The sequence below is a fragment of the Parasteatoda tepidariorum genome, chromosome 6 (genome assembly GCF_043381705.1).
Source record: "Parasteatoda tepidariorum isolate YZ-2023 chromosome 6, CAS_Ptep_4.0, whole genome shotgun sequence".
In the NCBI taxonomy this organism is placed as follows: Eukaryota; Metazoa; Arthropoda; class Arachnida; order Araneae; family Theridiidae; genus Parasteatoda; species Parasteatoda tepidariorum.
The window spans coordinates 9,120,844-9,134,145 of NC_092209.1; the positions used below are offsets into that span (position 1 = coordinate 9,120,844).

A 13,302-nucleotide genomic window follows, 5' to 3' on the forward strand; every position below is an offset into this window, starting at 1 on the left:
GATCTCCAGTTTTTCTATTTTTATCTGTCCCGCAGTGGACTGATCGTTAAGACACGGTTCCCAGCAGATCACCGAAGTCAGGCATCACTGACTAAGGTCAGTGTGCGGGTGGGTGACCACTTGGATCAGTCTGCGTAGGGACCGAGGGTGTGCGGTATTGGTCCTCGTTAAACTGTGCTACCGTAAAGTGCTCGACTTTGCGCGCAGGTCGTCGGGCTACCGAAGCAGGGGTGCCATCCCCTCCGCAGAGGATCAAAATTGTGATGGCATGTCTTCGGATCATCCTCCGGGATGTTTCCCTGACCGTCGCCAATAGCCCATTGTGCAGCTCTAGTGCGACGCAAATTAACAACAGCAACAACAATGACTATTTTTATCTCTCTTAATCCATGAAAGCTACAAGCGTATTTATGAAGCACTATGCTCCAAAACGGATCGCCAGATTAAAAGATTACTACTGCTACTACTATTGCCGACGATGGAGTAGTTATGAATGTGTTGTAATTATTAAAAAATATTTATTTAACGAACAGTTTAATAAAGACATCTTTCTTAACTAAAACAAGTTTTGTATTATCTATTACATACATATTCGTAGTACCATATTAATATGCCTTCTTATAAAGGTAAAGAACTAGCCCTTTTTAAATATTGCAAGTCATTTCCTATTAAATGTTAATTTGTTATCCAAGTAATTAGTTTTTCTTAACATTTTAAACTTTTTAATTAATTTTCGTTAATAGTATATTTCCTATCACTATTCCGTATGTTTTAAAAGAAATATCTTACCTCGATACCGAATTTATTTTGAGTTTTAAAGCTAATCAACTGATTCTGTTGTTTACCTACTGAAGTAATAATTCGTTCATATTTAACCCATCAACTAGTATGTAAATTGTTGCTTTTTACTCTAAAATATAGAATTCAGATAATAGTAACTAGAATTTTCGATGTGGTATTCATAACAAAGGATTGCATTATATTTTTATTTGTGCTTTTATTAACTATTATTTGTAACATTTAATGATGCATAATCTCTTTGTCAGGATATTTTTTTATGAATTTCTAATTTGAAATATCTCATGAACCATTTGTCTAAATATTACTTTATTATTCATGCAATTTTAGCTTTCCTTACTAGGGCCATCTTTACTAACTTTAAAAATTCGAAAAACTAGCAGTAAAACTTTTTCATTTCTTTGAGAAGTAAATTATTTACAACTATAACTTCATTTTCTTAATTATGACATAGACATATTTCTTTGCAAAATTACCCAGGAATAAATAATTTTTATAAATTGAAATAAGTAACTTTCATAGAAGCAATGTAACTGTCAATAATTTGTTATAATCTTGTGTAATGTATTCTTTCATGAAAAAAAAGTTGGAAAAGCAATGGTTTTATTCTAATTTTTTTCTCTCATTGTTGGATAAGTTATAACTATATATTAGGGGCCGTTCAAAAAGTACGTACACAAAAATGGAGAAATTTTAAACCCCTCCCCCCCTTCGTACATTACCGTACATAAGGTCTTACTCCCCCCCTTAGAGTACGTACATTTTATTAGTCTACCCCCCTTTTTCATAAAAATTAAAATAATTATGTTTTAAATAAAATTAAATATTTACTTAAGGAGGGTGTAGGATAAAGTCAAATTTAAATTTGGTGTATGTTTATAAAGTATGTACTTTGTATAATACCTCCCCCCCTCCCCATCGTACAAAACCATACATAATAGCAAATCCCCATCCCCCCTTCCGGATGTACGTACTTTTTGAACGGCCCCTTATATGTATATTCATTACACCTAGATGTAAGTGAACAGTGTAAATTCTTAAATTACTTTTACAGCTCAGAGCTCAAACTGCAAAAAAAAAAAAAATGTTTTGTTTAAAAACCCTAGATGGAATTCAAAAGTGTGTTTTTTAAAAAAAGAAAAAATCACTTTAAATTCTAAACATTTTAAATGGCTCTTTCTTAAAGTCCCAGACATCAAAAACTGCCCATTCACAAAACTTATTTCTTATAATCATGAAAATAATGCATTATTAAACAAATAATTCAAAAACCCTTTGAACAAATCAGTCACTTGTCAGTTTTCCAACAACCAGCAATAGAGGTTTTTTTAACATTTAAATGTTTATATATTTTACATAAATGTGTATTTTTTGTAAAATTATATATTTTGTAGCAATTAGTGGTTAACTAATAATTTTCACAAAATACCAAAAACAGTATCTTGGCAGAAAAACCTGGTTCGACCCTGAGTTAATTTGGTTAATATGCTCATTTTTAAAATACATAATTGTATTTTAATATTTCATACTTCTTGGTTATATTCATTAACTGTGTTTTTCTAAATTAATATATCTTAAAAATTTACTAAAAAAAGTATTCATTTAATTTCTTTATTCGATTTTGTAAAAATAAATGCTTATTCATTATATTTATTGCTGCACTTTAAGATTATTTTTAACATTTATTAAATATATATTTCAGTTAAGGTGAAATGGGGTAAGGAGCTGTATGATGATGTGGAAGTTAACACTGATGATGATCCCATTGTTTTTAAAGCCCAGTTATTCACCATCACAGGAGTTCCACCTGATCGCCAAAAAGTTATGATAAAAGGAACCACATTGAAGGTTGTGTTATAGTTGGCTTATTAAAAATTCCTTTTTTAAATTTGATATTTAATGTGTCTTTTCAGATGATGTCTTGTGAAATTGGCAGATTATCTTATCTTACCATATTAATTCCAAAAGAAGAAAAAAATTTGTTCCATTGTATTTAATTATTGTGGCTCTTTATCATACATTAAAAAAACAAACTGTGAAGTAAGAAATATTTTAAAGAGTGATGCAGCTAAAGTATATAAAATGCACTGAAAAATATTAGAAAATTTTTTAATTGGATTTTTGTAGTGTAAAAAATATAGGTACTTTGGGATAATCCCGAATAACATATTCGTACTTTGGCATTTTCCCATGGACCATTTTCGCCAAACTCTATATTAGGTACAAAAAAATTCGACAAAAGGTAGCTTCTGCACCAATAACCACAAATTTTATCGTATTTACTTTGTAATCCTTGTACACAAGTTTTCTTTAGCATATTTAAATGAATTATGTGGCAGCAACTGCTCAAAAATAATGATTTGTTTGTTTGCGCTTTAAAAGCTATTGAGGATTTTTGGCCGCCAAAATAAATTATAATATATATAATCAAGAATAATTTAATGTGTAATTGTAAAAAATAGAGTTTTTACTTTGTCTTGATTCTTTTTATTACACTATTTTATTATGTATTTTTGCGCTTCCATTTTTTTGCCTTTATTATTTTAGTATTATTATTATTTGATAAATTTAATGTGTTTAGAATATTTATTTTAGAAAATGCTTTTTGTTATGATGGCGCCAAAGGATTTGTGCATTTTCACGAGTGTCAAGAGGATAATTCAATTGTACCAAAGTATATTCAGTTGTTGAATGTGACAACCATTGTAAAATGCTCCAGAACACATAAATATATATTCTTTATTATGTTTACTGTCTTTAACTTAAAATTTTAGTTTTTAAATTTATTAATATAACCCATAAAGTTCAACAATTTTAATTTATAATATTGGTTTTCGATAGTCATATGTTTTAAGTTGCAGCTTTTTAAAAAATTTTTAAAGGATTAATTCTTTTGATTCTAAATTTTTTGAAAAAATATATAGAATTTACATTTTTGTGTTAGGTGTATATAGGATAAAATATCAAACTCTGAATTAATAGTGTTTAAAGTTGAAAGAAAGAGTAAAAAGTGTGCCAGAAATGTTTTGTCAGTCATTTATCAATCGAAATATGTATTGCCACTTTAGTAGTACATCATCATTTAAAGCTTGTTTTTAAACAAGCTTTGAATGGGAAAAATCATATGTAATATGTCAACATTTTTGATAACCTTCCTTATTTTTTTATGAAACAAAATTTTTTATTTTTCCTAATACATTTATTAAAATTAAGTGTGTTAATTTATAGTTTTAAAATATTACAAAGTAAATTTAAGATTTTTTTAGTATTTTGTGTTAATTTTATTCTAATAAAATATTGTAAAAGTTATTTATATATTATCTATTTGCTTTTTTAAATTTTTTTCAATATTTGTGTAATTCATTCTTAACTTCATTTACATTTACTAAGATAAATTTTCTTTTAATGCAGGATGAAGTTTGGGGAACAATAAAATTAAGAGATGTAAGTATACAATTCTTACTAAAATTTCAGTGATTTCAAAGTATTCTTAAATCTTCCAGTGATTTTAAAGTATTCGTAAGTATTCTTACTAAAATTTCAGTGATTTCAAAACTATTTAGGTTTTATAGCGTTTCTGGTTTAATCACTTGCGTAAGTTTTGTAATTTTTAAATTCTTAATGATACTCCAATAGTTGAAAAATTATTAATTTTTTGAATTTTTTAATTATTTATTTGTTTATAAATCCTCAAACTCTTTTGGTTGCTTTTCCAAATGATTTGATTAATATTCCTGTTAAGTAGCTACCTTTTGAAAATATGTGAATTTTTATATGATCTTCAGAGCAATTAAATGTAGCGTACTTTTCATTTTGACTCAAGCCAATGTACTCTTTCTATTCTGTTATTGAATTTGATGATATTAAAGTTTGTTTTTCTGAAAATATGTAATGTAATTTTCTATATATTTGCCGAATATTCTTTAAAAAATATGCTGCTGCTCTAAATCATGTTTTGTTCCAAAGTGAGCTGTTTATTGACAAAATGACCCTAGTAAATATGCTAAAGTTTGTATTTATTGTATCAATATTAGTGTACTGTATAATATTAGTGTACATCTCTTACTGTCTTGCTACCACAAGAGATGTAGACACCAGAATTGTATGGTGGCACTTAAAGTAATCTTTCTTACATTACACTCATAAACATTAACACTCATAAATTTATGAGATAGTATTATTTGGTCATTAATTTTAGAATTTAATTTCTTTTATTTTTTAATAATTGATTCTTAAAAAGCTTATTAATGAAATATATTATAGGGTGCTACTGTCCTTATGATGGGTACTAAAGAAGAACTTCCTAAGGAACCTGTTGAAAAAGTTCTTTTTATGGAGGATATGTCTGATAATGAATTAGCTACTGCGGTATGTTTCTTACAAATTACATTCTTTTCACATTGTTCTACTCTGTCATTTCAATGGAATGTGTTATTTTGGAAATGCATATGGGTTATACTCCTAAAATGTGATTTTACATTTCTAAATTTTCAACTTTTCACAAAGGGTTCCAGTTTTTCTTTTTGAGAGGCATATGCATATATATATATACATTCATGTATGCATGAATATATATATATTTATACAGTCGAACCTGTTTATCTCAAATCTCACGAGAAAGGCAAAAAGTTCGAGATAAAGAGGTTTCAAATTATACAGGTACTCTAAAAAAATCAAATTTAATTAAGAAATTCTCTTAAAAGTGCTTTAATTGTTTCAAGTAGAAAAATATAGACATTTCTTTAAATTAATTATACCAAATACATCTATTTACATAACAGTTTTTTAACATTTAACTCTGAAAATAATTTTTACAAGATTTTTGACGTAGAATTTTATTTATTTCGATTATTCTTTTGAGGTTAGAAAGATCGCAATTTTCTCATAGCCAACATTTTCCTGGGATTCCAGAGTAATTTATAAGAATTCTACAGCTTTTTTTACTTTTGCATTCACTTTGGATTCATCAATATGATCTTCAGCTTCTTCCTCTTCATCTGATATTCCTTTGACATTACCTATGATTTCCACATTTGTCAATGTTCCGCATGTTGCCAGGCAGTTGTTCACTTGTAAAAATTTTCAAAATTAAGGTCAACATTAAATCCAGATTTTACTGCATTCCATTCTGGCAAATCTGGCTATGCATTTTTTGGCAAATCTGGCAATGCATTTTCAGTGTTAATATTTTCTTCTTCTTTGCTGATGTCTTCAATCTCTTATTCATCATTTTCACAGCTATTCTTAAAACCAGCTTTTAAAGCCATTTTGGATAGTTTTTAGAGAAACATTTCTCCAGGCAAAACTGTAATTCTGATAGCGTCTAACTTTTTTCATCTATGACATCTACAAGTTTGATACCAACTGTTTTTTATAGTTCACTTTAAAACTCTTAATTATCCATTGATCAATTGGTTGCAATTTTGAGGTCAAAATGAATTTCTATTCTTAGCTTTTTTATCTATGTTGAAAAGTTAACCCCTGATGGTCACTACTTATTAACCCCTCACTTACTGCCAGAATCATTGTATTCCTTTCCAGTTAAGGAAGTGCAGGGATAGTGATTGAAATTCCAAGAAAAACCCCCAACCTGTTCATCCCTACTTCCTGTGGATTCACGAAATTCATCTCTGTCTTCGAATTCTACTGATAAAAAAAGTTTTGACATTTGTGCTCTATTATTAGAAATTTGAGAAATGATGGTTTTGAAGAAAAAAATTTCGACATAAACATGGAAAATACATTGATTTTAGANTTTCAAATAATATATACAGAGTTCTTCCTAGGAATAAAAAAGGGCATTATAATACCTGAAGCGGCATCTTTTTTTCTAGATTAATGGACGAGGTTACGCGGGGAACCAGAAGATTATTCTTCTGATTCAAATGAATATGCACCAATTGATGTGTTTTGGAAAAACTATTTTGTGAAGAAAGATAATTTGGGAAATGTCAAATATCCTCTTTTAACAAAGCTTTTTAAAGTTCTTTTGTGCATACCACATAGGAATGCTGATGTTGAAAGAGGTTTTAGTGTGAACAAAAAGCTACTTGATAATAGGGCAAGTTAAAATTCGCATAGTGTTAATGGTTTGAGACAAGTTGTGTCACATGTCAACAAAATAAGTGATTTAAATATNAATTTCACATATGAATATAGGTTTTTGACATTTTCGACATTTTTGACAGTGAGGTTTTTGACGTGACGGTTTAAACCATGGTTTAAACTGTCAAAAACTGTCACATGTCAGAAACCTGCCAACCCTGGTTTGAGACAAGTTGTGTCACATGTCAACAGAATAAGTGGTTTAAATAACTTTAAAGTTAACAAAGATCTGATTAAAGTGGCTCGTGCAGCATTTAAAAATTATTCTGCTCAATTAGAGGTTGAGAAAAAAAGAAAGCGAAAGGAATGTGAAAACATTGAAACGGAGAAAAGCTGCTGNAAAAAAAAAAAAAAAAAAAAAAAAAAAAAAAAAAAAAAAAAAAAAAAAAAAAAAAAAGAGAGTGAATTGATGGCTTCTCAAGATCTCTTAGCTACAGCTGAAAAAAAATATTAAAGATGGGTTAAATAATAAAGACATGTATAACAGCAATATTTAACATCATTGGAAGATACCGAAAAGAAACTTATTTTGTTTACCTTCAAATAAATGTAAAAAATAAGATATGTTATTAATGAACAAAATTAAAAATTCTTGTTATAATTCTTTTTATTAAATATGCTCCAAATCTTTGTTTCGCTACTCCAAAATTGCTTTTTTGTTTCTCCAAAGATGCTCCAGAGCCATGTTTTGCCACTTGCACCACTGATATAAGCACTTAGAAAACAAGGAAAGAAACAGAAAAATTGGATTTTTAAAGGGAAGAAAAATTATTAAAATTAGAAAATTTAGCAACGGAAAGATATCTCATCATCAGCTCACATGATTAAATCTATGAAAATACTGCTTTCTTATATTGCATTAATAAAACTAAGCAAAATATTTGAATATTATAGTGTGTGGAGCATCATAGAGAGACTGATATGTAAATAAAATTTTATCAAGAAAAAATATCAAAAAGATTAAAAAAATAAATAAATAAAACACAAAAGGAACATAAAAAGCGAGGCAAGAGGAAAGATGTCATTTACTTATGAATAAATTGCAAAAACAATATAAAAATATTTTTATTACTACTTACTTAGTGTTAATCTCCAGATTTTCCAGGATTTCTATTAGGATCCTTAGATTTTAAAGCGCTCTTGTGTTCTTCAAACTCCATTTAGTGTCATCTATGATTAATGTGTATTTCAGGTTATTTAATTGGATATTTTCATTAAATTCTATTTTTTTCCATTTGTAGTTGGAACTGCCTCCTGGATTGACAAATCTAGGCAACACTTGCTATATGAATGCAACTATTCAGTGTCTTAAAACTGTGCCTGAGTTGAGAGAAGCCCTCAAAAAGTAATTTTTCAATAACTATACTGATTTTAACTGCATTTTAGATTTATTCTACTTTATTCTAAAGTATGAATAACTATAATTTTTTTTAATAGATAAGGTATAATATGATTAGTTTTAGGAAAAAATTATAAGATATAAATTGTTTTAGAAAACAATTATTGGTTTTCTATTCAGTGAAAAGTGTAAAAAGATACAGAAGATTAACTGCAATTTTTGTTTGCTGTAGAAAATAAATAAAAGAAAATATTTTTATTTTATTTATCTATTAATTTTCTGTTTTAGAAAAAAATAACCAAACGATCGAATTAATATGTAGCCCATTATCGTAGAAGGTTAAATTTCGAAGTCAATGGGATATAAATTCTGAAAAACAATGCTAGACCATATTAATTGATCAAGAAATAAGTTAAGTCTTTAAATCTTTTTAAAGTGGCACCTCTGCTTATGCGTGATTTAAAGGATTTAGAACGCTTTTAATTTCCTCCCTTGATTCGATGTTTATTTGCTGTTTTTAATGTGTATATCCTCTTTTACTTCAGTTTTCACAAGAATTTTGAAAATGTATATTAATGACAGAAATTATGGAAGTGCACCTTAATTTGAATCTTGTATATTTCAGTTAAAATTGATTTTTATATCTAACTTATGAAAAACTGAAATTGTATATGAATAACTGATTTAAAATATATAAGAGACAAAGTAAACAATTGACTCTCAGATTGTTGCTACATTTGATGTTTTTATTATTATTATTTAATTAGATTTAAAATGTTTGATACTTAGCAGAGTTAGTAAAGATAGGCGTAGAAGCATTTTTAAAGTATTTTATATTTTAACCATAAATTTATTAACCCATCTTATCCAGGGAATTAAATCAATAAAAATAATGATCACTAACAAGAAGCAACTGTAATCTTTAATGTATAGTTTAGTATTTATGCACCTGTTTAAATGTAAGAATGCTTTATAATTATATATCTATTAGAAGATAAGAAATTGCTACTTCGAAAAATGAATCATAGATATGTGCCTTTTAAAATTAAAATAACTAGAAATGTAATCATTGTCTCCCTTTCAGATTTACTGGAGGATTGGCATCTGGTAACACAATTGTTCCTGCTCAATCAATTACTGCTGGTAAGTAAAATTCTTAATTATTGTGAGAAATCATCTTCAGTGTTTTCATCATAGAAAAAAAATGGGTGACAATTTCTCACCCTTTCTCAAAAACAGGGTGAGATTTCAGAAAGTTAAGTGAGATTTCTAAAAACTGAAAAAATACAAATAGATTTGGAAAAAAAATCATTTCTTTTATTATAATAAATTTTTAACGTCTTCTATTTTTTAAAGCATTGAATATTTTTGCTGCATCATCATAGAAGATTTTGCCTTTACTAGGCATTTGTCCATCTTACATTAGTGCATAAAAAAATTTGAACGTCTTATATGAAAAACCATACCTACAGTAAACATGTGGTTGCAGAGAAATGTGTTCTGAAAGGGGTTCCGTGGTTCGGAGGGGTTGTGTTCTTTTGTTTGAAAAGGTTCTGAACAATACCTACTGGTAAATAGGGAAGCTAGATAACAGGGCAAGTGTTGAAAATAATGAAGATCCAGGAAGAAAAGTGAAATTGATTTTATTCTAAATGACGTAATTCGAAGCTTTTTGCAAAATGCGAGAATTTCGCGAATTTTGAAATTGATTTATAGAGTGCGCAAATTTCTCGCGGTAATCATTTTTTAATGCAAGAAAAGAAAAAAACATGCGAGATTCTCGCGTTCTCGCGCTGTAGTGAAAACACTGATCTTTTACTTTTAGTACTTTATTAAAATAAGTTTTTTCTTACTCTTCGAAGTCTAAGCTTTTGTATTAAATAAAAAGAGAAAATAATAATTTAGTCAGGCTTTATTATTTTTTAATAAATATTTGTTTTACTTAATTATTTTTTAGTTTCTGTGAATTACTTGATTATTGTAATCTCAATACTAAAATGTTTAGTACAAAATAATTGAATAAATACAGGGTTGCCGCAGGCGACTATTTGCAACTATCTTCTACCTAGGGCGAATATGGGAACTTTTTTTTCCCTGAAAAGGCTAAAAAAGCAACTATTTTTAGGAAAATATAACTATTTGGTGACTTTTCTGTGCTCCTAGCTATGTTTTGTAGCATGAATTGGGTTGACAACCTGTGGCCTGCGTGAGCTTCTGAAAACAATGAATTTTTGTTTATATACATATATGTGTGTGTGTGTATTTGAAATTCTAGTGATTAAAAGTATTTAATTTTCTGCAAATAAAATTTTTGTGATATAAAAATTTAATGCTAGAACACTAATGTTTATATGTATAAAAATCATCATATTTGCAACCAACTTGACTAAATCTATCGTGGTATATGACCATTAAATAATTTAACAAAATGATAGTTATATTGAAAATTTTTTGTTTTTATTTAGGCAGCTATTTTCATGCTTTTGGCTACTAAAAGCAAATAATTTTGTTTATTTTTTTCTATGGTAATATGGCTATTTTAATAAGAAAAAAATTAATCTTTTACTTATTGCCCAATATGTAAATTTCTTAATTATGGTTATGATTTTAGGTAATGGATACAGCTCCCAAAATTCTTATGTGCATTATTCAAATTTCAAGTTCTATCTATGTTTTTAGGCAACTTTCTTAGAGCAAAGTTTCCATTCAGGACATGTTTTGCTTTTTCAAGTACAACATAATATGACATAAGTAAAACATGCCGCCATTTCCTGATAACTTGAATTTCATAAAATCAGTAAAAGTTCAATTTTCTGTTAGTTTAATTGGTTAGCAACTTTTAAATAATAATTATTGAGTACTTAAACTAATATTTATTAACTACAGATCTCCTTTTCTGTGCTGATGTAACCACTTAAAAAACCTATTACATTTGGTGAAAAGTACATATTTTCCTTTTTTTTTTTGACAAAGAGTTCATATTGTTTAAGGGTATTTCTCTTCCTTACATCGCGTAAAAAATTGTTTTGGAATGAGGAATTATTCATATTGAAAGTTCAATAAGACATTTGTAACAATTACCAAAAATTATATGACATTATTTATAGTGAAATTAATTAATATGTTACTAAAAATATTTATATTCTATTTAATATATTAATTGCTTTAAATAGTAACTTTTATTGTAGTTTAATATCAATTAATGATGTTCAATCTATGATTTGGAAAGCATATGTCTGAAATATTATGTTCAGATTGTTTTTAATAACTGGAGCAAATCTAATGACTGTTTATATATTACAGCATTGAGAGATTTATATGATGCTATGGATGCCTGTGGGGCAGAGTATCAACCTTTAATTCTACTACAAGTATTGCACATGGCATTTCCTCGTTTTGCAGAAAAGAATGATCATGGTACATACATGCAACAGGTTAGTGTTTTGTCTAGCATTTGCAGCAGAACTTTGATTGATTGTTATTCGAGGAACCAATTGTTGTGAATGATAGATGTGGGAAAACAACTAATGAGAATCAACATAAAATGCCAAATGATGACTTTAAAAGTAATAAATAAGAAAGGGATTTGAAAATTAATACATTTACTATAGTTGTAGAAAAAAAATATCTAAAAAATTACTTACCTAATGCTTAAATACTTACTTCATAGAAGGGAAATGAAAGTTCATTATTTCTCAGTGCAAATAATGAATTTTCAGCATTTGTAATATACCTCTCACCATTACTTTCAATAACACTGACAAAAACACAGGTTTCAACACTTTTATCAATTAATACATAGGCATCAAACCTGTTGTTTGAGTTTTTTTTCCCCAAACAAGAATAAATCCTCATTTTCTTCTTCATTATTAGCATTAAAAGTTACTGTTTTTCTTCGCAGAACAAAAAATGGAAATTTTGAAAAAAAAATTTCAGTAGTATTTCCGAACGATAGATGTGGGGAATCTAATAGCTTTAAAAATGATGTTAACGGGTACTGTTAACATTATACGAGGGTTGCTATTTATATTTCTTGGCAACAGTAAGTGTTGCTAGGCGACCGCAAACGGTTTTATTTGAAAGTTTGATATTTTTAAACATAAATTCAGCTGACGATTTACCATTATAGCTTCATTTGTGTTGTTGACAGTAAATTGAAAAGTTCGTCTCTTTCAAAAAATGGAATTGAATCGTGAACATTTTCGTGCCATTATTTTTCATAACTTTTGACGTGGATTGTCAAGACTAGTGCTTCGATGAACTTAATTCTTTATTCAGCGATAAAGCGCCATCCTACAGCACTGTAAAAAATTGGTATAACAGATTTAATCGTGTTCGATCCAGGACGAATCCCGTGCAATTTTGTCCAAAATCCGTTGTTGTGCCAGAGAAGATCGATGCTGTGCATGAACCGATAAAGCAAGATCGTCATGTGACATACCGTGAGATAGAGGCGTCTTTGGACATTAGTATGACTAGCATCAATAAAATATTGCATGAACATTTGAGCGTAAAATTTTTTTTTTCGCATTGGATCCCGCATAATCTGACAAACGCTCAAAAAAAGGCTCTCGTGTCGATTGGTGCAAGGAAATGTTGGAAAAATACGTTCAAGGTACATCAAAGGCCGTGTATAACAGTGTGCCGTGTGCAACAGTGGCGTTAGACCAACGCAGGACGGTCAATTCTGAATGGTACACGACCATTTGTTTGCCAGAAGTCATCGGAGAAATTAAAAAAAAGCAGAAGAACAGGCGAATCATTCTTCATCATGACAATGCGAGCTCTCACACATCGACTCAAACAAAGGCATTTCTGACGGAGCGAAAGATCGAACTGATGGGTCATCCGCCGTACAGCCCTGATTTGGCACCCAATGACTTCTTCTTATTCCCACACATCAAAAATAAATTACGTGGACAACGATTTTCGACCCCCGAAGAAGCGGTTGATGCATTCAAAACGCATGTTTTGGAGTTACCTCAATCGGACTGGAAAAAGTGCTTTGAAAATTGGTTCAAACGCATGCAAAAATGTATTGATCATCATGGAGAATATTT

General features: G+C 28.8%; 1 protein-coding gene across 2 annotated transcripts in view; it reads left to right on the forward strand.

Moving 5' to 3' along the window:
- Positions 1 to 427: 427 nt before the first annotated feature.
- LOC107442394 (ubiquitin specific protease 14) overlaps positions 428 to 13,302 on the forward strand; it is a 26,789-nt gene continuing 13,914 nt past the window's right edge. For both annotated transcript variants that reach the window (XM_071181972.1, XM_016055952.3), the window contains exons 1-7: positions 428 to 626; positions 2,501 to 2,646; positions 4,210 to 4,242; positions 5,062 to 5,166; positions 8,145 to 8,248; positions 9,327 to 9,385; positions 11,546 to 11,676. In XM_071181972.1, the coding sequence (XP_071038073.1) occupies positions 611 to 626; positions 2,501 to 2,646; positions 4,210 to 4,242; positions 5,062 to 5,166; positions 8,145 to 8,248; positions 9,327 to 9,385; positions 11,546 to 11,676 (594 nt within the window). In that variant the 5' untranslated portion in view covers positions 428 to 610. The remainder of the gene's footprint in view (positions 627 to 2,500; positions 2,647 to 4,209; positions 4,243 to 5,061; positions 5,167 to 8,144; positions 8,249 to 9,326; positions 9,386 to 11,545; positions 11,677 to 13,302) is intronic.